This window comes from Amyelois transitella, chromosome 17 (assembly GCF_032362555.1).
Source record: "Amyelois transitella isolate CPQ chromosome 17, ilAmyTran1.1, whole genome shotgun sequence".
Lineage (NCBI taxonomy): Eukaryota > Metazoa > Arthropoda > Insecta > Lepidoptera > Pyralidae > Amyelois > Amyelois transitella.
In genome coordinates this window covers 5387158-5414071 of record NC_083520.1, presented here as the reverse complement: position 1 = coordinate 5414071, position 26914 = coordinate 5387158, and the positions used below count along the sequence as shown (strand labels likewise).

The window sequence follows — 26914 nt, the reverse complement described above, 5'->3', positions numbered from 1 at the left end:
TCTCAATGTAATCTGCTAAAAAGTTTTGATCCTTGAGTAGTTTGCATACATAAAGCTACAAAACTATTATGTCCAATTTACCAACTTTATCACTGTATCCTTACTAATATTAATGCCAAAGTGTATATGTATGTATGTATGTTCCTTTTTCACGGCTAAACGGCTGAACCGATTTCGATTACTAATATTATAATTGTGAAAGTGTGTATGTATGTATGTTTGTTCCTTTTTCACAGCTGAACGGCTGAACCGATTTCGATGAATTTTATAATAGGTTGTATTGTACCACAGAGATGGACATAGGCTACTTTAAATTCCAAAAAATAAGTGGGTGGGGTTGTAGGGGGGGTTGAAGTTTGAATGGGATTTTGTACAATATTCGTCCTATGCATCTGAATACTACGCGTTGGTCCCGGCTGTCATCATAGATGGCAGTCGTTAAGCCATGTCAGATGCCTTTAGGCGGCTTGAAAAAACCACCCAAACCATGTTGGCCACTTACACACACGAAAAACAAACAAACAATACTACGCTTAGGTTAATGTTTATTTTGAGCATAAGTACTAAAACTAAATAATTAATGACGGCAGCTCTTCTTGAAGTTCGCACATTGACTCTTCAGGGTTATCATCGTCACCTTCATTTACCAAAATTTCTTGTGGTACCACATTAGCAAAATATACCAAATTAGGGAAGCTTCGCCAATCGTCACCATAATGAGTCTTAAGTAATTTGCTGACATCCCTAAGTTTTAAGGGTTTTACATCAACTCCCTTTGTAATCATACGTGGTGCAATCATTGCAGATGTTTTATTTTTTTTGCAAACACTTTTATATTGGCCTAAGTCTTGTCTGTAGTGTAGTTCTCCTCGAAGACCAACCATATCACTAGATCTGCTGGCCCTCTTTAAATAAAATCTTTTACATTTAGAAAAAGGCACATGCCAGGTTCCAATATTTTTAAATATATCTTTTACCGTGCTTTTCCAGTCAAAGATTTGACATGTTCTTCCTACATTGATAACCGTTGCATGTTGACTTATGACGTCTATATATTCATTCGGATTTAATATATTTTCCATTTTTCGCAGTTGTTTTTCAATACGAGCAAAGACTCGGTCAGCAGGAAGAAACGAGTGTCCCACTACAGGGAACACAATTTCTACAATCTTTATATGCATTGGTGCATTATGAATTAACCATTTTGAAAGCATTGCTATTAAAATTGAGTTCTTATTTTGTCCGCCGCAACCGTCGGCCATAATCCGAAGGGTTTTACATTCTGGTGTAAAAACAGTGTTAGATAATTGATGATAAACAGCAGATGAAATTAAATTTGCATCTTTTGCAAATTCATCTTCGGTCCAGCAGTAACTAAAAACATTTTTACTTGTTAATGGTGATTTCGAATTGCCTTCTACAATTGTGAAATTAAAAAAATATAGCTGTCTCGAATAGTATGTACTTTGGTCGGGAATTTTTGGTAAAACCATATTTTTCTGGCAATCGAAAGATATTATTTTAATTGAAGGATCTTCTGCCTTTAACATATTAAAAAATGCTTTGGCACGTCTCTTGTGCACAGTTTTTTGCACCATTAACTGATTTTTATCAGTCTCATTCGCCACTTTAATTTTCTCGGACAGTTGCAAGCATGTAGAACATGCATCAACACGTGGTGTGCCAAATCCCAAATTAAAACAAGTATTAAATATGTTACGGAAATATAAGGCTTTAACTTTCAGATTATCAGCTGATTGAGCATTGTACATTTTAGCCATTTTATTTATCGATAATTCTGACGGCAAATACATACGCTTAGTATTGCCTCTACAATAATGCGCCTCAGAACATTTAAATGATTTTATAAATGAAATAACACTTCGTTTTTTTTCGATGTACTTATGTGACTTATGGTCACCACCACGTTTTTCTTTCGGGACTTCTCCTTTTAAGTAATAATTCTTTATCACATTTTCTATCCGATATCTTTTTATATGCAATGTTTGCAAAAAAGCTTTTTGGCAAACGAACACCATCTTTTTTTGAGATCTACAATAAATCCTGTACATCCTTTGCATTTCTCTAGGTTTATAATGCATAGAATTAGACCTAGGACGACGGCGTTTTGTTTGTACAGCTACTACATGTTTGAGTATGAACAAATCTTGTTTAACTTTATCCGTTACAGCATAAAACGATCCATGAAAAGACTGCAGATCATTCATACTAATATCAGAGCATTGCAGCTTTTTGTCTTTATGTAAACATGACGGTTTAACAGGTAAGTCCTTTGCAGTGTACCTGGAACAACAAAGTTTGAGGACTGTAGATATTTAGTCTCTTTTTATTAAAACACATTTAACAGGTTTGATATCATAAAATATCACCAAACTATTATAACCGACGAATAATATCCAAAAAATTTGGCATACGTATTTTTTTGTCATTTAAACAAAAATTGAGAGAGATAGATAGAGACGAGTGAAAGAATAGGGGAGGCCGTTGCCCAACAGTGGGAACCAACATCAACAGGCTAGGAAAAAAAAAGCAAAAATTGACCTATTAAACTTTGAGCATATTTTTTTTTCGGTCGTTTTATGAAACTTTATCAGGCTATATCTTTATATATTATTGTCTAAATGACAAAAGAAAAAATACTTGTCTCATATTTTTTGATGATCTAAAGACGGACTAATAAAAAAATAGCCAAGAAGGTACCCAATTTAAAATAAAAAGTGTGTAGAAATGTTGATAAGAGTCAAAGTGTGTAAGTAACGTAAAGTACGTAAGTAAGTTAAAAGTACTGCATTTGGGGGTACACGCTTTGAAGATGGGTTGGCAAACACATTTATATACGTACTTCATCATCGACATATTTTTTTTAAATACATGTAAATTCAAGTATCAAAGCTACGTAGTTCAACTATACTTACCGGTAAATTTTTTCCTTGTTTTTCTTCCAATTTGCACTATCAACTCTTCGTTTCCTTGCATTTTTATTGTCAACCACTTGTGGATAACATTCCATAGTTTATATTCAACGATATTTTATAACTCTCAAATCAGTCTTTGAACTTAAAAAATTAAATTAGCCGAGCGCACTGCTTACGATAGACACCAAAATCCGCCATACTGTTTTACGGACCGCGGTCGATCGTGATTGGCTGTAATGGACAATGCTAGTTCGGATACATACGCGAGCGGACAATGCTGATATTGTTGCAAACATTTATTTTTAAACGTTTATTTCTATTGGACATTGTGGTTTTAGCTAGATTTTGAATGGACGAAAATATTTTTTTAAATCTAGAGTTTCATGTACCATAGATAACACGTTTTTGGTTTTTATGGACATTGCGGTTCTTGATTCTAGTAGACTCATATCGTCCCCTTACTGCAAAAACCAACTAAGTGCATGAAATTAAGTTTTGAGAAATTGACGTTTAAAGGTTTGCACTGTCAAATCACTATTAAGATTGTAACCTTTCAAGAATCTGTTCATGTATTTTTAATACTTATTTATTAAGCTTTAAAGGTAATTAGTACAATAAAAGCAAATCCTCGAAAAACTAGAATAAATTAAGGAATTAGGGCGAGAGGTGGTGCAAATAAATGGTTTTTACTGTAAAGATTTTTTAACTTAACTACTTAAGTGCCCTAAATATTACTTAATATTGGGTTAGTTGCTTTTAATTTAATATTAAAATATCCCATAATTCGCTAAAATGTTACAAATAAGTTTAAAACACAATTTTGACGGCCTTAATACTTTATTATGTATAAAAACAATACCAAATAGTACAATCATCATCATCAATGTTGTTAAAATAAAAATACTTTATTAATTTAACATAACCAAAATCAAATAAAAACGTCATACAAAAAGTCTGCAGTTTTAGTGGCTGATTCGTTTAAGTCTGTAGATCCTCTACTGTTATCATCTGAAATATAAAATGTGCATAAGTAGTTGTTCTCTGCTAACTTGCAAATACATACATGCATACATACATAAAATCACGCCTCTTTCCCGGAGGGGTAAGCAGCGACTATCCCTTTCCACTTGCCACGATCTCTGCACACTTCCTTCGCTTCATCCACATTCATAACTCTCTTCATGCAAGCTCGGCGGTTTCGGGTACTCTTGACCTGAACCTTTACCAGGACGTCCTTAATTTGATCAAGATACGTTCGTCTAGGTCTTCCCACTCCGACCTTACCCTCCACACTCTCCTTGTATATCTGCTTAGTCAACCTGCTTTCATTCATCCTCTCCACATGACCAAACCATCTTAACATACCCTTTTCTATTCCTGTAACTACATCTCTCATCTTCATATCACAACATTCACTTATCACGCTGTTCCTTATCCGGTCACTCAATTTCACACCGATCATACATCTTAACGCTCTCATTTCCACTGCATTTATTCTGCTTTCGTGCTTCTTTTGCCATACCTAACTTTCACTCCCATACATCAATGTCGGGACCAACACGCACTTGTGCACAGCCAGTCGAGCCTTTTTGGATAGTTTCTGACTGCTCATAAAGGCATGCAAAGCTCCATTCACCATGTTCCCCGCGTTCACTCTCCTTTCAATATCACTATCACACTTTCCATCTGATGTAAACTTTGATCCTAGATATACAAACTCTTTCACTTGCTCAACTTTTTCTCCTCCAATCAAAATATTACATGCTGTCATTTCTTTCTCCATTTCAAAAAAACAGTGTTTTAGTTTTACTTACGTTACTTTCATTCTTTTCTCTTTCAAAGCTTCATGCATACAGTTTACCATCTCCTGTAACTTTTCCGCTGATGACGCCAGTATAACCTGATCGTCGGTATAGAGCAGACATTTGACGAGTAACTCTTTCATCCTTAATCCACTTTCAGACTCATTCAAATCTATCAAACAACTATCCATAAATAGGTCCTCGGCCGCTTCTCCAACACAAATTGAAAAGGCAGTACAACTGACTAGCTAATACGCCTTGTCGCAGGACAATTTTTTAGCATCTCGACCGACACTATCATACCCAGCAGCCTTACCAGCTTTCATACTCTTAAATGCTTTCACAATTTCGAACATTTCAATTTCGCCTTCCATCTCATTCTCTTTTTCTTCGCTATAACATAAATTTTTAATATTTCCTTCATTTTTTTTAAATAAACTTTCAAAATACTCCTTCCATATCTTAACACACATTCTTCTCCTCTCACAACGCTACCATCCTGGCTTCTGATCCTAGTCAGCTCTCTGGTTCTAGTTTATCTTAGGGCTAACCTTACGGATTTCCAGAATACTTTCAGAACTTGCAAATATTCTATTCAATACATAAATTGAATGAACCGATTTAGATATGGAAAGACTAGGAGTCGTCGAAAGCCTAAAAGGAGAGGTAAAGTAGGAAGGGGGTGACAGGGGAGATGATGCATCATCTCTCCTGTCACCCCAGATGGATAGACAGACAGACGGACAGCGGAGGCTTAGTAATACGGTCCCGTTTTACCCTTTGGGTACGGAACCCTAAAAATGATGTACACATTTAAATTCACTTTCAAAACCTAACAACTAAAAACATTCATTTAAATATCTTTAATTAGCAAATAAATAGCATAGTAACATATATCAAATGGTAGCTAGATGTGTAATTTTTTGCAATAAGCACTTATACGAGCACTTACGGTCAACTCCGATGGGCTAGATTCTTTCGCATTAACACTGACTGGGTAGGTATTATTATAGTCACCTAAAAATAAATGATCATCATCACATGCACATTCTTATGTTAGTAGATATAAAAACTGTTGTTAAATATTGTTAACTAGCTGTGCAAATGTGTGCACCGTAATAGGATTAGTTCCTGAGGTTAGCGCGTTCAAACAAACAAACAAAGAAACAATCTCTTCAGCTTTATAATATTAGTATGATTAAACAAACAAAATAAGCCTTCCCGCCACCCCAGGTCGCACGTAAGTAGGTATTTATCTTAGTAGATGAAAAATTATTTATCGTCAGATATCATCAGCAAAGTACATGCGTATTATAATATTGTGCTATAGTTAGGTGTAATATAATCAAAATATAGATCATAATAATACATTCCGTTTCAAATTTCAACTAAGTAGGTAACAAAATCATTTTTACAAAAATCTAACCTAAAATTAATTACATAATGATTTTACTTACCCGCTTTTTTCGTATTATTACTTTCTCCACATACAAGGTTTAACGCAAACAAAACAGCAAATTTAACGAAATTCAACGCAGACGCACAGTAAGAGCGACGGTTGAAACGCGACTTACACGGTTTTTGCTGACGGGCTGAATGAAATCAAAGTTTACAGCTTACAAGTAAAACCAACAAAACTACTTTATTATATTTTTCTTGTAGATAATATTTATTTACGAGGGAAATATGAATCAGTAAAAAGGACTAACAGATTATTAAATATTTCGTAAGTAGGTAACATAGAGAATTTTATCTAACAAGTAACTGCTAAAAGCTTGCTAGTATTGTTAAGTATATTTTTGCAGTAATTGAATAATTTTTTTTTGTCAAAATTTAACATGCCAAAACCATTGAAAATACGATTATTGATCTTTTCTGTAAATTTTATTTAAACATTTTATTTAACCACTACACATTACTGTTTTACTGTACATTATTTTCAAAATTACATTGTAAGATATCTTAGCGAAAAGCTAAATCAGGAATGAAGCGTCATATCAAAAAACGGGTTTTACCAGCGTATAGAGCTTGAAAAGGAGATTATGAAGGTGCACTTAACTCAGTTTTGACAAAAAGTGACTTTAATTGGTTTTTGCAGTAAGGGGACGATATGTAGTCATACTCTTAAGGATAATACCACTAGTAGTGGGGAGTAAATTCCTTCTTTCTGTATTCTGTATCTAAAGTTCTCATTCACGTTATTGTATACTTGTTTTACCTGCTTATATTTATCCTATTTACATAACTAAATCATCTTACCATAAAAAGATATACTATTTCTTAACCTACTGAGTTTTTTCTTTCAAATAAATTTATAAATAGCAGGATTAGGCTTGATTTTCCCATTAGTTTAAGTAGGTATATATTTTTTTACAAAACAGACCCTAGGTACAGGTATCTATCTATCTATCTTCTCTTATCGTGCAAGCCTTGCCACTTGTTTCTTGAAATTAATTCGAACACCTCACTAAACTGACCTTATAGAAATCGGAATCATGTGGGTTACCTACGTTGTCCAAATAGTATTATAAATTATTCTTCGTTTGATTAATTATTCCTCATTCGATTGAATAAGTCCTCATAATGTAATTTTGTCTTCGATTAGTTTGATATTCATCTCAATAAATTCAAAATACCTATTTGGTTTGGATGAGGTATTTATTTTAGTTCCTTATTAAGCTATTCACCAAATTAACTTAACATCTTCGTCCGTAAGAAATCGATAGACACGGTAATCCAAATCTTTTTGCGCCAATGGTTCCGATATGATTGGGGGTTTGCTGTCTTCTGGCGAAGGAACTATTGGTTTTGGGGCCCTGAAGCGTCGAGCACGGATCAGCTGCCAAGAGGCACTCGAGCTTCGGAACATTCTGCGATTTATGCCTAAGTCTTCGTCAACTGCAGGCAGGGCAGGACGAGGAACGCTAAAAAGAGAGGGAAACGGAATTAGATTTTATCGCATTGTCCTGCCCTGCCTTAATAGAAAATAAATACCGAGAAGGGATGCGTATCGATACAAGAGATTCACATGTTATATATTTGAATGGCATACCTAAGTTGAATCGACGATTTGAAAAAGAGATGAGAAATAAAATAAAAAGAAACTGGTTTTATGCATGTGTTTATAAATTAGTAGCAAAAAAAATCTATTTCTAGTAATAACCTAAGGTATTAATATATTGTTAAAAATATGCAAAACTAACTATCCTATTGTAATTGAAGATCGTAGTCGTGCTGGTGCTATGACTGATGGCAACTCCATTGAAGTGTTCCGTTTTAAGCCTGAAACAAATGATATCCTACTTAGTAATTAGGTTAATTGCATAGCAAAAACTATACCCTCGTATAAAACAAAGTTCCCCGAATTCTCAAATTAATAATTTCTCTTGACAAATTCTTTTCTTAAACCAATTTTATTGGAAAATCTAGTAGATAACCTTATAGTTGAAAAATCTGTGATTGAAAATTAAAGGATTTATACTGTTAAAAACGATTTTTTGTCAAATGCTTCTCCTTACTTGATTAAAAAACGTAGGAAGTATCCAAAATATGCACTAACCGGAATTTTTGATGTTAGTTATAGAGCTTCGGTCCTTCCACTTCTGCGAACAAACTGGACAGACCGAACGGCGGATAGACCAACGCAGTTTTTCTTCCTGTTTTGCCCCACTTGATCTTTGGAAAGCTGGAATCTCTCGATGTGCCTAGAAAAAAAAAACGATAAGTTACCTAGTAACTTACCGTAAAGTACTTACCTACTCTATCGATGTAGGCAGAAAAAGAAAACTATGTGTGTGCAATAAATACGGTTATCAGAATATTTAGACTGGTAATTAGGTACTATGCTTATTCTCGCTTAGTTGGCCATTTAGCTTTGATAGCATAAATTTTGCTTAAAGTCATTTATCTATCAAAATGTGAGGTGAAGCGTAAAGGTTTTAGAACATATCGAATATTCAGCGCAGATATAGTAGCAGATATAGTAACATAGATACAGTAGCATATTAATGATAATCCAATATATGAAAGCTTACCAACCGGTTCTGGTTCGATGTCGGTGGTGAAGGCCAGGATGGATGGAATATCCATGTCACGACGAGTAGAGATCCTGGACACGCGGGAACGGGAGATGCTGCGCTCTGTCATGCGCATCATGTTCAGCCCGTGGGTGCAGACATCACTGGATTGGCTGGGAAAGGTCATATTTTGGGAACTAAATAAAGATAATGAGGTTTTAACTCCTGAAGGTCTTGTCTATACAATATATCATATATAAAAGTATTTTTTCCAGGCGAGGTATACACAAAAGATATAGATTTTTGTGAATCTGGTGGTCTATCAGTCCAAGACTGTTGGCTTAGTCTACCCCGCAAGGGATATAGATGTGATTATATATATGCATGTATAGGTATGTATATGTATGATTATCTTTATGCACTAATATCTGGGAATCCTGGGATTGAAGTTGATCAGTCAGGAAAGAGAATATAAATAAGGAGTTTATAACAAGATTGCAGTAAAGATAGATCTATGTAATAAAGAGTACCTATTTAAATGTCTTTTAAGTTTGATAAATAGTTAAGAAAATAACACAGGTAAGTAATTTTGGAGAATGTTTACAAAACTAAAGCTCTACGGAAGTGTCAGAATATGACAAACATTAATAAAGTCTGTGAATATGAGCTCCTACTGTTTCAATGACATACTGCGTCGAAGAACTTGTGAGAAAGTTGTAGTTAATACACGTAATTGAATTGAGAGTGAAAGTCTACTGGGAAAATGAACATTTTTTTACTAATGTGGCTTTGTCATTCTAGTAAGTACTTAATAAACTAATTAGGTTTATCTTCGTCGGATTTAATAGGCGCACGTGTCATATAATGCTAATTTAATGTACTTTAATAGACGTTTAAATGTAGCATGGTGAATGCTGTAAGTTATTCTCACATTTTATTAGAACTCATTATAAATGAATTCTGGTTTATAAGTATGTTTCGGAAATTTGTAGATTGCTATATTTTATCTCGGAGAAAAATAAAATTTATAGTCAGCAAAACAAGGATTCATTATGATTGTGTATACGAGTACCTACCTACACAAATGAATTCTATATATCTATATACATAATATTGCCGTGTGGTTCCCGGCATTGCCGTGTGGTTCCCGGCACCAAGAGAAAAAAGAATAGGACCACTCCATCTCTTTCCCATGGATGTCGTAAAAGGCGACTAAAGGGTAGGCTTATAAACTTGGGATGCTTCTTTTAGGCGATGGGCTAGCAACCTGTCACTAAGTATAATATTATATTCATCTAAAATCTAAAATATATAATATAATATTTTAGATGTAATGGATCGTAGTCATAGGTGCGGATCCCATGATCATCTCCAGTTATGATGCAACAAACACCAGGCTGATATCTTCATTATTACAAGCAGTATGATTTTTTCCCTGATCTCTTAATAGGAGGAATGAGAATTACTCATCGGATACGTCCTGCGGCAGGTCCAGCGTCTGATCTGCCGCTTCTTCCAACTCCCGACTGCGCGCGCGCACCATATTAAGCAGTAGTGTTTCGTGGCCTCCTAAGTTGTCGTTTCTGAGAATATAAGTGTATGCTTTAGAATTGGTTTAAATTAAAAATAATATTCGTTAAGAGCAGAAATTCCTACTTTAAAAATACCCAAAAGCTAATAATAGTTTAAATTGAAGCACTACTGTCAAACAAATATAAAAATATCTTGCATTTCTTTGTGAAACGGGGCTCGTAGTTATGGATTGGATAATCAACTCTTACTGCATATTTTGTGATCCCGCATTGCTGCTGTACATCTCGCTTCTTTGGGAGAGCAGGGTGGTGAGGTACCGAGGACTGGAGGTATCGGAAATAGAGCTCTCCTGGCGACTCGTGCGTGTCTTCGACATGGAGGCGAAAGGCAAGGAGTCGTTCGCCATGAACGATATGCGTGGCTCTTCCTCTTTCTGGCTGTATGGAGAGTAAAAACACAATTAATTCATGCTTTTTTTTAATTGTCTAACAACCTGTAACTTGTCTTTTTGAACCTGAATTTTTGTAAGTAGGTATTATAAATAATGATCAGAATATAATGTATAATAATAGGAGAAAAAGACAAGATCTTGAGAAAGGACAATGGCTACCTTTTGCTAATGGTTCGAAATCGGCTCTAATATTTTATCGTTAGACAAGTAGGACGTATGATTGCTTTTGTGAAAATAGTTTTTCGCTTCTACCTATTCATCTACCGTTTTTAACAGAAATAGAGCATTTGAAACAGACAATCAATAACTGTGCAGATCAATCAACACGAACACTATCAGATAATAACTGAAGCCATTAAGAGACAGCCGTTATATATTCGACCTTAGACCCGTCTTATTCTTGATCTTGTACAATAATAATGATATTATTATATTCATTCAAGCGAGGCTAATTATCATGCATCAAAGATTTTGCTTGTGATCGATAGAGACTCTATTAACAGACATACAAAAGTTCGGTCTTATAAGGTACTTAAGTATAGTTTATTCCGAAGCAATAGATCCAGAAAATTCTGGCATAAGAATTTTCAATAAATACCGTCTAAGTCAAATAGTTAATAAATAGTGCGGTTTAAAACCACAAACTAAGTACTTATAATTCGGCTCACAAAAAATGTGATGAGGCTTATACCCACTCGACACGGTGTCGCTGCGCTTAGTCACGCAGAAATGACTCAGTATTTTATTTTCTTTATTTTTTTTTTCTACAAGATAACGATGATATACTACACCTTCACTACGCTATTTAAGACCTTTACGAGGACTTTTCCTGTGAGTTCCTTCTCCCTCTTCATATTTCTTGGAAAAAAAATTCATATTTCTTCTCAAGAGTTAGCGGGAAAAGAAGACGTAATGTCTTTCTCAACGATAATAATTAACCCGCTGATTGTCAACAAAGTGATATCTATGGATATGTATATCATGAAATCTAACTCTAGTTTTTTTTAAGGGAATGGTCATTGTGTTGATGTATAGTAGTAGTAGTTATAGTAGTAGTTACTGTAGATCTGATAATTCTAAAGATATTGACTAACATAATTATTAGTTTGACATTATGTGTGAATAGAATAGAATAGAATAGAATAGAATAGATTTATTTTCAAAATTGGATACAAGGTATCACTTATTGACGTCACATAACTTAAATCTAATTATAACTACTACCGCTTCCAAAGCGCATGTGTAGAAGAAGCGGCGGAACAAACTACACTGCAGCATTATGTGATTTACGTACTTTAGGATTTAGCTTTGAGATTTAGGATCAAACATTGCCTGTGTGAAAAAATGAAAACGAGAGGTAATATTAAGGATAGTAATGAATGAATTCAAACAACTAGGTACTGGAACATACATACATACATACATAAACTCACGCCTCTTTCCCGGAGGGGTAGGCAGAGACTACCTCTTTTCACTTGCCACGATCCCTGCATACTTCCTTTGCTTCATCCACATTCATAACTCTCTTCATGCAAGCTCGGCGGTTTCGGGCACTTTTGACCATTATGTAATACCAGTACTGGAACATTTATGGTTAAATATCCCACAATATCGAATTTCAACTCCTATTTCATAGAATAATAAGGTGAGCTAAATCGTGGAGGAATGCTAGAAAAATACTTGAATAATATTTAATTATAGTCAATTCATTTACTCACACAGAAGAGTGATGAAAGGAGTACAGTCGTGAATATCGTGCTTTCCAGTCGCCATCTTTCCTCCAAGGTGATTCGAGTTTGCTAAAAAAAAGAAAAATAAACAGCAGTTAAAATTTGCAGTAACTTTATTATTTATCCCAATAAATTTAAAAAAAACATACACAGAAATAGAAATAAGTTCCCCCCGTATAAGAGGGGGAAAATTAATTCTATTTCTGTTAACGGAACGATTAAAACTTTAGTGTAATTTCAAGTTATCAATCTGTGATGTGCGTTTGCCCCAGTTTTTTATTATTTCTTTATTATTATAGTAAAAGTAAATACTAAGTTCAAATACTTAACTATCTTCAAGTTATCTGCAGATAGCGTCGTTTATGTCAAAAAATATTTTTTCCGTGATAAATCGTATATTTTTATGGGTAAACATTTATGAAGGTGATAAATTATCTCCAAATCAAAATTTATAAGTATTGTGAAGTTACAACGTAAAAAGTAGGTGAACGTCAACCTTAAATGGTCAACACAAGTTTATGTTTGTAAAAAGTAAAAGTAATCGAAAAACTGCAATAAACATGAAAAACAACGTGGAGTAAGTGTTAAAAACTAAAGGCCAAGAAATTCGACACATGAGCTGGAAATGGACAATGCAATTGGCGAATGTAGATATTGTAAAATATGTAGGTAGGTACTTGTGCTTTTTTGTTGTAATAGTCATTCGCCTGAAAAATGTTCAAAGAAGTTGGATATGGTTAACGTACAAAGTTACGAGTGATTTATGTTGAGGAGATAAAATTTTATATTTGAAATTCAAAGAACATTGGAAAAGAACTTCATAAAATAGTGACTCAAATTGCACATTGTTGAAAAATCTTAAAAAGAAAAACAACGGTTGGCTTAATTTACCTACTATCAATAATTATACTGCAGTCAACAGGGAACTAGCTATGAAGAATGAAGGAACAAGTAGGTAGGTACTGCAATCACACGCTAACATTTTTAAAGGTTCTCGTATTACTTTTATAATTATAGAGATTTTCATGTGTAAGTCAATGAATTTCTTACAAACAAGGCTTTTATAGAAGTCTCTTGTTAGGTGACTGGTATTTCAAGATTTCTGACAGACTTGACAATTAACTCGAAACTGTAGTACTAAGGCCATTGGCTTCATGTTTAAAATAATATTGCTACTTACGGCATTATGTGCTGATAAACTAAAGTCATCAAAAATATTTAATTTTAACAGAAAATATTTGAAAAATCCTCAAATCCGGGGTACGTTTTGGTTTAGATAGTGACAGTTGATGTAAACTGTAATGAATTTATGCCAAAAATGTCATAAACTTAATTTTTAAATATCCCTCGTCTAAGGTTTGTTTATACCGTAGAAATCGTAATAATGTCCCGGCAAACGTTGTTTTGCCATATAAATATCAGACCTATATCAGACCTACTCAATATGCTCACAAAATTTCATGACGTTTCCTGAATAAATTCTTTTCACTTTTACTTCTTTACAGTAATAATAAAAAGAAAAGATTTGTTTGCTAGGAATAAACTCAAATACTACTGAACCAATTTTGATGAAATATGGTACCCTCGCAGAATAAACCTTTAAAAATAACATAGGCTACATTTGTTTCTAAAAATTCCCACGGAATGTCCTGCGCAAAAGTTTTTTAATACTGTTACGACTTGTACATCATCGTAGCTCTTTATTGCAAGAACCGCTTTTGCAGCAATCTTTTTCAAAACTTCTTTTAAGAGACCATTATTGCTAAGCTATGATGCAAATAACGGAGAATAACCAATAAAATTATAATGGCAACCTTAAATACTTAAATTAATTCATCATTTCATTAATTAAAAGTTTTCCACGGCTAATCAAGTTCGTGAGTTATCGATTCTGTTTTTTATTAACCCAGTAAGAGCTAACGTGAAACTGACTCTAAAATATGGTTTACCACCTGTGGCGTGTTAATACTAAAAATGAGTGAATATTACGGCCTTTTATCTGAACTAAGTGATGATTCTAAAGATGGATACCTATACATGAGAATACTGTAAGGACTCACTAGGTCAAGGAAGTGAATGATGCATAATTGCATCTAGCATGCATACCTGAGAGTCTTAAATTTAGAATATATGTACGAGTAGTTATGATGTGCGAGTGTGTTTTATTATTTTAGAGTAAAGAAGTAACAGGTCTTCTAATGGCTTGGTGGACAGTCCTTAGAGGCAGTGGCATGATTTTTTTCCACGTTATTAATTTTCACAAGTATAATATCAAACATAAAAGACACGTAATATTATTTATTGTTTATAATATTTAATTAAAGATAAGGTTTAATTTCTACGACAACTACGCGTAGCACGAGATTGTAATTAGAGCTTATTTTACTCTCAGAGCCTACCTGCCAACGGTGTTAGGTAATATTGTAAGTGAGCTGCAAATAAGTCATCTGTGTCGAATAGTAACTTGATCACCTTGAAATTTATTGACCCATGTCCAATCCAGTTTGTAACTATTGCTTTACAGGTTAGATTAAAATTTTAACCATAATATGGCTTTTATATTGTCAGTATTCATAGATATTCCTGCAAATCTCAGTCCCCGCAGCTTTCTGTTGCATGGTTGCACCATGTAATTGCATATCTTTGCAATTTAATGGGAAATATTAAAAAAATATCTTAATTAAACTTTAACCTAAATAAAAAAGAAATGATCATTTCACAATTTTAAAAATAAACACGGAAACAATAAAACATAGGTAGGTGTAGGTAAGTACGTACCGTTACCTGAAACTGAAACAAGCCGTAACATCCATACAACTGGTGGTTATCGTCCCGATTCGGTGTCAAACATCTCGTGGGAGAACTCTTTGACTCATTGTCAGAGGACTCAATGTTTGCTTGTGCACAGTGTTGAACTGCAATGCTGTTCGATAATAATAATTTGATTGTGGATTGTTGTGGTGCTGTCACTGTCTGGCGGGGGCGATATGCCCGCCGGCTCGCAGCCTGTCTCTCGAACGCCAACGTCAAGTAGTCGCTCCGACAGCGATCACCCGCACACACGTCGCGACGCCGCCGCCACTCCGAACCACGCTTGGCGATAACGCGCTCCATTTGAACTCGACACTCACTCTAGTTTCTCAATCGAACCATTCATTTCACCGATAGTACGCTCCCAGCGAGCGATCAACAAAACAGATCCTCCCAAATCCCAGGATTAGCCCGCGCAATCCAAACCGGCTTTGTGACCATATGATCCGCATTGTGCTCGTCCGAACTGCACGACCCTGATCTCCGATATCGGTACGCAGTCACGATGTCGATCAACAGTTGAAAAGTGCAGTATTTCTTTGTCTAGACATCCGTGTTAAGATGACTCAGTGACAGAAGACTTTCACGTAGTGCGGTGATTAGTTATGTGACACGATTGTGTTGGAGATGTGAATGTTGGTGTTTAAGTATTCTTGGCTATTGGTGTTATAAGGATAGTGGCAATGGCTGGTGCTAGTGAAGACGGTGGTGGTGTAGAAGAGGTTCCCGCAGCTACAACGGCAGAAGGGCCGAAGCGGGGTCTCAGCGGATCCATGTCTTTACGCACCAAGAAACTTGGTAGAAGACTCTCACGTAGCATGTCAATAGTGGCTTTAAAGTTGCCCGAGAAGGCGCATAGTATTACACGCTCTTCATCAAAGTTGATCAAGTCTCACCATCGCGATAAGAAAAATCGTAATTTTGAACTTTCCATCATACTTCCGGATAAAACACAGAAACAGGTAATTGTTGTCTAAATTTACAAAAACATACATACTTAGAGATACAATGTTAAGATGAGCGACTAAATCGGCAATACCTTGTGATTTTATTTTTCAGATTGTCAGCCAGTAGGTCTTCTGTTATAGTCGGGTAAAAATTATATTGAAACACAAGTACATAATTATTATGGTGAAACAGACAATGCAATTTAAATTTCAGAAATAACATATTAAGTAATTGCAAATGGTAAAAGTTCGATAAGAAGGAAATAATCGTCAAGGTTCACGAAAATCATATCGATGAATGTAAGAGCAACAGAGCAAGTAATAACAACACTCAAAACTTCATTTCCAAGAGCATTATCAGGAATAATAGTAGCCTGATGTTACTCCTGAGGTCTAGTCTATGACTCTATTGAATTTCACTGATATTGATAATCGAACTTATAATTACTTATAATACCGTTTTTTTAAAACATATTTTTATAATTGACTTTTGAAAGAGTAGTTCAAGAGTTTATTCGTAACAAAAAACATTTCAAACATTTAAATCTTTTCCCGCGTCATAAAAATGGGGATAATATGTCTGCAAGAATTCCATTAAGCAATGTTATTAAACGATTCCAAGAGAATGACTGTATACTTACACTATAAGTAAGCTTCTGTTGTTTAATAGCTTCTCAACCATTAGACTAATCAGATCATTTCATTTAATAACTTCAAAAATTTTTAATCGAGCATTTAAGCGTAATAATTACGAGTACATTTGGTTAAAACTTTCAATCAAACTGTATAATCGAAACGATCAGCATTGTTACGAGTAGTTGTATTGTCATTTTATGACTGTAATTGAATTCCAAAAGAAGTTTGTGCTATATGTTTTGTTTGCCTTATATCGAATGTAACGCTGTGTGCATTCAAATTTGTTGCTTGGTGGCTCATTGCAATTTCGTTTGTGGTATATTTCGCCACCGCAGTGTCGCCCACACCTCGGATTTCTCCATTGATATAGTAATGAGTTGCTATTGCCTTCACTTTGTTGTCGAGCTATGTTTATTTGCATTTGACATTGAATTGGCAATTTTTTATCAAACAGAATTACTTAGTACGTCAAATTCAATATTTGAATTTAAATTTTGAGTTTGAATTGTATAATGTCTTCTTATTTCTTCGACATATAAAATCTACACTGTATTCGTAACTATAGATGATGTGTCAATATCGTAAGATGTATATAATTTTATTTTTGTTAATGTTGCTGTACTTCCTTATTAAAATAAGGTGCACAGAATGGTTCCGGAGATCGTTTTTGAAAGTATTCGTCATCACTGCACAGTTTCCACTGTGTTTTATTTTTATTATTCTATAATTGTTGACTTCACGATTACGTATTCAAATTTAAGGCTGTTTGATTTTAAAATTATCGGCTAAATTCTCGAAGGCGTTACGTCTTTTGCCTAAAGTACATGATCGTTTTTTTTTTTCATAAATACAATATTGATGCAGTAAAATTTCGCAAATTTCGCTCCAGTTTTATTAAATAAAACAACTGACCTTTTCTTGTGAATCGAGTTTACTTTCGTAATTACAACAAGGAAAGCTTTATCAAAAATATCCACAAGTCACCAAGATTACTGTGCAAAACAATGCTCATAGTTACATAACGGAATGTTGGACTTTCTTAGGATTTTCACTAGATTTTACTAGCATTTATATATTTTACTAGCATTTACATTAAGGGGATTTCATTAATATAAATTTCACCAAGAAACGAGTGACGCCATGACCGTCACGATCGCGTAAGTATCTATTTAACTTCCATTTTCTAAGAAACATTGAAGAGATCAAGAAAGGATGTCTTATTTCTATGCAGTTCAGTGACATCGTCAATTTTATTTAATTGCTACCAGATATAACTTTTATACAAAGAAATCCGCCTCCAATCGATATCCTCGTTTATGTAATAGATATTTCTTTCTGATGTGGAACAAACACTTTTCTGAAAACCGCATCAAATAGGTTTAACGAAACTCAGATAATACAAACAAACTTACACAGACACACAAACATAATATACTATCATACATCAAACTGAGAACCACCTTTTTTTGAAGGCGGTAAAAATTAATGAATTCATTAATTTCCATCTAATATATTTTTATGAAATCTCGAAATATTAATATTTAAACGACTAAACAAATTAAGGTTGATCTTAATGTGGAAACAGATGTTTGTAAACAGATCAAATTTTCACTAAACGATGCACAGTACATTTATCCACTTAGTTTAATAAGATAATGGTTGGGATAAATGTAACAGCAGATTGTGATGTGCCATTTGAAGTTAATGAGGAAGAACTCCCACGTGTTGCACCATTTTGCATTCTGTTACAACTGGTTAACAAGTATTGAATTGGAGTTCTGAATAAAATTATTGACAATGATACATTTTTGTGCTCGTGTTCTTATAGATCTTTCGTTCGAAATAGTATCAAAGCTTGTCTGACAAAAGAGAAGAAAAATGTCTTCCTGTGAAGATACTAAGACCGAACATCAGAAATCCACAAGCAGCGTAAAAATTCTGGGACAGCTTAAATTATTCACAAATTACAAAGAGACATAAGCAATGTTGAGTAACTAGAAGCACACGTTAAAAATTCGCAAGAGAAAGTGATGTCGCAATAAAAAGACATAAGTAATGCTCGCGAAGTTTCAATGAAATATTTTGTACAGAACCGAAATTATCTTTTTGACTGAAATCATAGTATATATCAAATTTCGATCTTATTGAAATTGTAAGTCTTACATAAAGTATATAAATAGAAACGTACTCAATTATAACCACAGATTATAACTGGCACTTATCATCAGATATGCATGATAATGTTGGAGTAAAAGTTCAAAGGTTAAATGCATGATCGAAGTAGTTCGTTCACCAGTAATCAATTTCGATACATTATTACTTTCTGTTTTCCTTAAAATTATCTTAATATTTTTTTTTGCAATGTACAAGATGGGTATGTGATATATAAATATACCTACACTTATTATTTAATTTAACTCCATCTACCTTAATATTTTTTTATGACCCAACCGTTTTAATTTGAATCTGATCACAATCTCGTCTATATCCCTTGCGGGGTAGACAGAGCTAACAGAAGAATCCCAAGTTTACAAGCCTCATCTCTTGTAGCCTTTTTTACGACATTTATGGGAAAGAGATAGAGTGGTCCTATTCTTTTTTCTATTGGTGCCGGGAACTACACCAACCACCACTTAAGGGATAAAATGCGATATTTATTGAAAATTGATAAACAATGCTGTAACATTATAGTCTTCGTTCACATTAACACTATAAATAAATATTGAATGTAGAAACATATGTAACCCCTCACACTATAGTATCAATATCGTATAGGAAATCATCACTGAATTGCAATCAGTCACGTGTAACAATTTAGATAGTCACGTTCTGATTAAAGACCATCAAATCATTTGGCAGTCTGTCAATGGCAAAGATGAATTTACCATAACGCCATTGCACGTAATATTGTTGTTCTACGATTATTACTTATGTAACACTCACTTATTCTTAAGATAATTTAACCCTTCGGTCTTGATCATAAAATTCGAACTAATTAGTCGGACTTTTTTGTTCGTCTTCTTACAGAACTTTCGTTCGAAATTGCCTCATTACTAGTCTGATAGAGACAAAATGCCTTCCCGTGAAGGTCTAAGAGTCAACAAGTTCTCTCATAAATTGGCTAGAGCATTTTGACCTGAGATGGTAAAATTTTAATTTTGACATTGTCTTTAAGTAACTTTCGATATTAAGATAACTTGATCGATATCTAAGCTATTGCTTTACGGTGCAGTGCAAATCAAGTTGAAACTTTTGAAACTTTTGAAATTGTTTGAAACTGTTTAACCTAACCGCCAATCCTAATTACAGATGTTGCATAAAAATTATTATGGGAGTAAGACCTAAGCTTCTCAGCTTGACTTTATTTCACCGGAAGCATGTCTAGTTCATGTTTGGCTACGAATGCATCTTTGCGTTTGTTTTATTGCTTGTGTCGTGTTTGTAAACAACAGTTGGAATAATGCCATCCATACATCAATGATCGTAGTACTAGTACGTGGCTTCGAATTTCCTTCATATTACGACTTGGCATAGTAAACAGTTTAGATAACTGTCGACGTTCGTATTTCTATGATGACGCAAGTGTAATTGTTGTAATAATTATATATTTTTCTTGTGACAATAAAAAAATAAAGATAAAATAGATAAGTCAGAAAACTTAACGAAAATGTGAGTATATTAAACTATTAATAGGGAAACCTACCTTCTATGAAAAAGAAAGATAAAAGATGTTGTTTTTTTGTTTTTTTTTGTATGTAGACATTCGTACGTAAAAATACTCGCATTAGGTACCGTTTTCGTGTAGAGCATTTTATGTAGCGGTTCGCAATGACAACTTGGTCGGAACTGTTGGATGGACGCTTAGTTATGTAATTGCCAGTCCGCTACTTGCAACGAACGCATTAAAATTAATGACTTTCTAAGAACTTTACAGCCGCATTTTTATTTTTGCAACAAAAATTATTAAATCATCTTTATATAACTAATCTTCAATCGTTTAGTTAAGTCATTTTATTTTGCCAATGACAATTATTTTTAACTTGAAATAATTTTGATTTATTCAAAATTATTATTATATTAGGTAATGTTAGTAAAAAGATAATTATCTACTTTAATTAGTTTAATTTCGTGTTAAGTATATTTTGTACTAAATTTTTAAAAAGTTTCCTTTTTAAAGTTTGCTATTCCTTTGAAATTTATTAATATTACAGTAAGGAAATTAATAAGGCTAAAATAATAAAAAGATAAAACGAACTATTAGAGGAAATGTAGCTCGAAAAATCGTTCGTATCTGCGAGACAATGTTTAAATGAAACTTATATCTCTCATACTCATCGTAGACACATCACTACTCCATTGCTGGAAATGTATTTACGGCGTAGAAATTTTACCTATAATCTCGGTTTGCCTGGCTGGATGAAATCTCCAATCTTCTTTTCCTTTACTGAAGTACCGGTTGTTTTGCATCACCGCTTTTCTAGACGTCATAAATCCAAAAGGAAGTGTAAATAAGCTCAAGTATACTGAGCAAATCCGATACTTACAGAAGCAACGTCTTGTATTTTAGATGACTATCACTTTTCTAAAAGACTATTTGCACACGTTGATTTTTGCTGCGATGATAACCAGTTTGAGAATTGTATCACGCATACGATATCTTATTTGTTTTTCTGGTTCATATAACGAAGCTAACTGAAAAATAGGTAGTTTTTTGGTTACTGACTTGTCTTTGGGTTTATTAGAAGAAATGTGTGTAGAATTGAGCGCATTTATATTATTTTCATTAGGACAAATTTAATTCAATCGATTTTTAAATTATTTAAAATTCGATTTTAAGAAATAAAAAAACATGCCAACATGGCTGCACAGGAAAATAAAATTAATATTTATTTTATGTATAAATAATAGTATAGTTTTTTTTTTGGGAAAAATTTAATAATATTTTGTGCCCTATGCATATTTACGTAAGTGGAGTACGTTTGTATCTAAAAGTCATCGTTATTGGCATCCATACATAGTAGATCTGGATGACTCGGCTTACTTACGTCGTAAAGGTATTGCTTCAGTGGTGCAAAAACTCTCCGTATCCAAGGGACCTAACAGGAACCGGTCCTGAATCTGAATGCATCGCCTCGTGCTCATACGAATATAGCTACATTCACAAAGCAAGGAAGAAAGCACCACAGTGGTTGTTCAGTGCTCTGTGGCTAGCACATTGGTCAGTGCAATCTATAGGCGATATGCGTTGAATGTTACTTATTTTTACAACACTATTATGTGGAAAAGGTTCATTTTGCTCTGCTTGCTTTGCGGTTTAAATCGTTAGTGGTAATCAGGAGAACGCTTATGTGAGAGCAAATAAAAGTACAAGATGGATAGCCAACTGACTTGCCCTTAAAGGTTCAGTGGTAATGATACGTCTGAAGTACTTGCTTTGATTGCATAGGCGAAAAGATACCCTTATATGATTTTAAAGAGAAGATTTTCTATATTGCCTTGGTCTCGATGGCACATTATTTACAAACCAACAGCCAGTTGAATATTCAGTATTTAAGAGCTAAAATGAGCATTTGTGTTGCGTTTTCTGGAAAATAAGTAAGTACGTACTTGATAATGTAAGTTGTAAGTAACTTATTACTGGGTTACTAATTAAAAATGCATTTTTTATTAGTGGAAAAACAATGAAAATGTTTGTTGCACGCCCTCGTAGTTTCTTAGGTAGGTACTTATAGAAATAGGGGCATAGATATGAATGTTTACCTGATATATATAAGTATTCGATACTTACCTATCATAGTAATATAAAAAGCTAAGATTAACATTTATAATGAGCATGGAAAGTCAGCTGCATAACAAACTTGATTCTGAGCCATTTTTTTCAAGACAAAAAATTGATTATGTCTGTATTATTGGACCTTCACATCAATTCGAAGGTACTTACTTTCCAAGTTAACATGTGGCAACAAAATTTGGGAATCGGCCAACTTATTTGTTTTATTATTCATGGGTGTATTCTTACATGAAGAAACTCAATATAAAATTAACATACCAAAACTGTTTAAAAAACCAACGGCAGTTGGTAAAATCTAATTATAGAATCATAGTAACTAATATTAAACATGTAGTCGGCACACATGCAGTTGCAGATGAACTCTGTTTATTATAATGCACTTGGCGTGAGCCCAAATATTAGTAACGAGTACATAGTAAAATATTGTAGCAGAGTTAACATTGATAACTAACATTTCCTGTATAACTACAAAAATATATATATTCAGGATGAAGCTGTTGAGAAAGCAATTTTTAATTGTAATTATAATCACTTTTATGTTCATTCATCATCTTTTCATCTCAATTCTATTAAACATGTAGTTTCAGTCTTTTCGATACTGTGTTCTTTATCTACTCTAAGGGATAAAGACGTAGGTATGTACGTAAAATTCCTTTATAAAACAACAATGAGTCAAAATAATGTGTATATTTGATTGCGATATTTAGTTTGCAAGTACAAAGTATGTAGGTATAAGTAATTTCTGTAATATTTTAAGTTACCATATAAGTTTATTTATAAGAGGTTATTTCTGTCGATAATTTAGATTGACATGATAGGTTATATTAAAACTGTGGTATTTTTTTATTCATCCACACAGGTAAAATGAAAACACGTACAGAAGTACAGACTATTCAGTAGAACGTGTTATAAGTTCCAAGTCTCTTACATATAATTCCTTTTTTAAATCTCATTGACTTGGAAATCATTTTGACGACGGAGAGTGACATTTCTGATTGTTTCCAGATTTATGAAAACCTCAGACTAAAACATAGCTGGAATTATTAAGTTTTAAACCCAACGGATATAAAATAACATATCTAATGTGATAATCGATATCTAATTATTGTTAAACGTGTTATCTTTGTGATAAGGCAAATGATATCTTGTTACAAATCGGAGTTTTTTTATTTAAATAACTTGTGGATATTTTTGGACTAACTACAAGTGTTATTATTATGCTTAACTCAGTACTCGTCCGTTGTTTGTGTTTATCATATTATATTCATCTTAGGACTATGCGCATATTGTGAAGGTTAGACGGTTCAATTAGAAGGATGCGAGGAGTGTCAAACACATATAAACTAAGATTTAACAAATGTATAATGTTTAACTTACTATTCTTCTATTTGCTTGTTAGCAATGGTCACAAATAGGTTATTAGTTTTTTTTACAACAATTCACATCTTTCTTTCTTTCGCGTTTACCTGGCGGAACTAAATTTGCTTATCCTGACTTGATTTGAATCAATCAATTATGATGTCATTCTTAGTGTACGAGATGCTTCCATTCCTAATGCAGTATGGATCTTCATATTTGACATGTACAACGTTAGAATGTACCCATTTGTCGTCTTGCGTAATGCCGGAAATATGGAGAAGTTTATTTAAATACCAATCATTAATAATAACTTGTGACTCAGTGCCTCAGTGAGCATCGGAATAATGACCGAAGTTGATAATATACTTCATGTGATAAATGAAACATTCTTAGGTAGATGCAATGACAGTTACTGTAGTTTATGGACATTTTGCATGTCTGCGTCAAGAGTTAAGAATATTGCTTAAACAATCTAATCATAAGTATCATTCTATACTATTTAAAAGATTATACTTTAGTTGTTTGTTAGGACTAATCTACGCAAATACTGAACCGATCATGAAAATTCTGTCACTGTGATTTGAATCGGTGTTATAGTGTATGTACCACGGGCGAAGCCGAAGTGATAGTTGATTGTATATAGTACTTACATTTATATGTACATAAATATATTAAATTCTAAGTTTTTAACAAAGTTTTTTTGGTCATTTTTAAACTTATTTATTTGTATTTAGGATTTTTTAATAGCTCGTATCTAGCGGAGACAGCACATTTAAAACACACTTTACGGAAATAAATATGACGATAGATATTCATATTAGTTTCTTATAAAATAAATAGTTTGAAATGCCTACTTTATAATTTTTACTTTATTCGAAACTTTGAATGTGTCAATAAGAATTGGTAAAACAATGATATTTGTCTTACCATTGCGGTAAATTAAGTCCATATCATCCGCAAACAATGGTTTTTTGTTTGTTTTTGACAGTTGCCTTGATGGACACAACATTAATTAGCATCAGAAAGCCTTCTTGCACGACGAACAATACATCAAATTGAACAGATCCGAGACATTTTGTATCTACACTAATATTATAAAGCTGAAGAGTTTGTTTGTTTGTTACGTATCTCAAACTTGACCCGAAGTGAGGGGATGTTTTTTAAAAATAACCAAGCCTTGCAACGGAACCTTGAAACTTTAAGGTATCTTTATTAGAAGCATAAGACTCTTAAGATAATACTTGGAGTTAACGGTTTTGATCCGAAAATGTTTCATGTCATGAACGCATTGTTTAAAAAAATTTTTTTAGAGATTTTCTAGATCTACTCGTAACTTCGTCCGCGTGGAATAGTTATTTTGGGCAACATTGAAGCTTTTAAGGATGAATAATTTTCCTCGTTTTATTCACATTTTCCATTTCTTTGCTCCTTATATTTGCATCGTGATGTTATATAGCCTAAAGCCTTCCCCAATAAATGGTCTATTCAACACAAAAAAAAGTCTATTCGAACTAGTAGTTCCTGAGATTAGCGCGTTCAAACCAACAAACAAACTAACTCTTCAGCTTGATAATATTAGTATAGGTTAAATTACATTTACTTTGTACTCCTTGTAAAAAATCCGGTGAAATACTAGGAACTGTTTTTTCATTCTGACCAAAAACACGCGACCTTGAAAACATGACACTCCATTATAGGACAGACAGTAAAAATTATGGTTTTCACATAGCCAGTAAGTAACGACTTTGCAAACCTATTTCACCTAGTCTTGTACGTGACGCTGGTCAACTCAGCTGGAAGTCATCATAAAATAAGTGCACGTCGCATTTTTATCATCGTTGTACGGATGCATGGGAGAGCATGAAGAGAATCGTAATTTTCTCTGATTTCTTAAAATGTACCTGTCCGTTGTTTTACCTCTCGATCTCAAATAAATTGAGCGATGTGTTCCAAATCAATGAAGCACATGACTTTTACGTAATTAAAAATAGCACTCATTACAAGAATAATTTTGTTAATTCGTACTTTCTTTTCGTTTCGAATGTGATGATAAAAGTTGCTTAAGCACTAGGTGATTATTCAATTATAATCACCTAGTGCATAAGCAACTAACCCAATCATTATTTTACCGTAAATAAAGGCAAACCCATGGGTCAGACTTAGTGTGAAAAAAAATCTCTTAACCTTGAATCTTTGTAAAAATGCGCAATATGTTTAAAATATCACTTTGGGGTAGCTGTTCATGAAACTAATCGAGAGGAAACTCTTTGAAGTGTGATGAAGCATGAAATCGCTGTTGTCGACGATTCGCTGGTTTTCAGGGGCATTACGCCGACATGACATCGATGACTTCATATTATGGATAGAATATATCTATTATTGTACCAATACTGTATAGTCTACTACTCCTACAACTAAAGTATTAATAATCAAGGTTTTGGTTTCAATAGGTAGGTACCTACTTAGCTAATTTAAAATTATTTGTGAATTACCTTTTTAAAATTCTCTATAGCGATACTCTTTTCAGGTTTTATTACTAATGGAGTCATAAGATTTTAACTTATAAGAATATTCATAAACTTTATTTTATTTGTTGGAAAAAAGTATGAGATGAGACTCGCAGATGTATCAACAGAAAAGCGGTCCGCGATCGTATTTTATTAGCTCATAAATTTTTGTGAAAATAGCAGGGCCATAGAGAATTACCCCTTTATTTTTGGTAACGTATGACGTCAAAGCATTGTATGGAACAATGGTATCCATCGGGTTACTGGGATGATTAAATAATTACGTCGCTGAAAATAGAACGAAGAAAGTTGACACGCGCGCCGTTTACTCTCATTTTGACATGTTGAAAACTCAACGCGGCATTTTTGGGTCAACTAGTAATAGTCCGGGATTC

The 26914-nt window shown here is 33.6% G+C and overlaps 2 protein-coding genes across 3 annotated transcripts in view; one reads left to right on the top strand and one right to left on the bottom strand.

Moving 5' to 3' along the window:
- Positions 1–7400: 7400 nt before the first annotated feature.
- On the bottom strand, positions 7401–15393 carry LOC106142202 (uncharacterized). 2 transcript variants are annotated; one of them, XM_013343881.2, is made up of 8 exons: positions 15253–15393; positions 12457–12537; positions 10536–10724; positions 10221–10337; positions 8777–8927; positions 8298–8442; positions 7942–8020; positions 7401–7662 (listed from the first exon to the last, which is right to left on the bottom strand). In XM_013343881.2, the coding sequence occupies exons 1-8, from the start codon at positions 15279–15281 to the stop codon at positions 7422–7424; spliced, it is 1032 nt and encodes a 343-aa protein (XP_013199335.1). In that variant the 5' UTR covers positions 15282–15393; the 3' UTR covers positions 7401–7421. The 2 variants fall into 2 exon arrangements, with proteins under 2 accessions (XP_013199335.1, XP_060804849.1); XM_060948866.1 differs by having other exon boundaries at positions 15247–15370.
- Positions 15394–15517: 124 nt separating this feature from the next.
- Positions 15518–26914, top strand: part of LOC106142239 (uncharacterized) — a 118669-nt gene continuing 107272 nt past the window's right edge. The window contains exon 1 of the mRNA XM_013343934.2: positions 15518–16241. Coding sequence (XP_013199388.2) covers positions 15963–16241 — 279 coding nt within the window. The 5' untranslated portion in view covers positions 15518–15962. The remainder of the gene's footprint in view (positions 16242–26914) is intronic.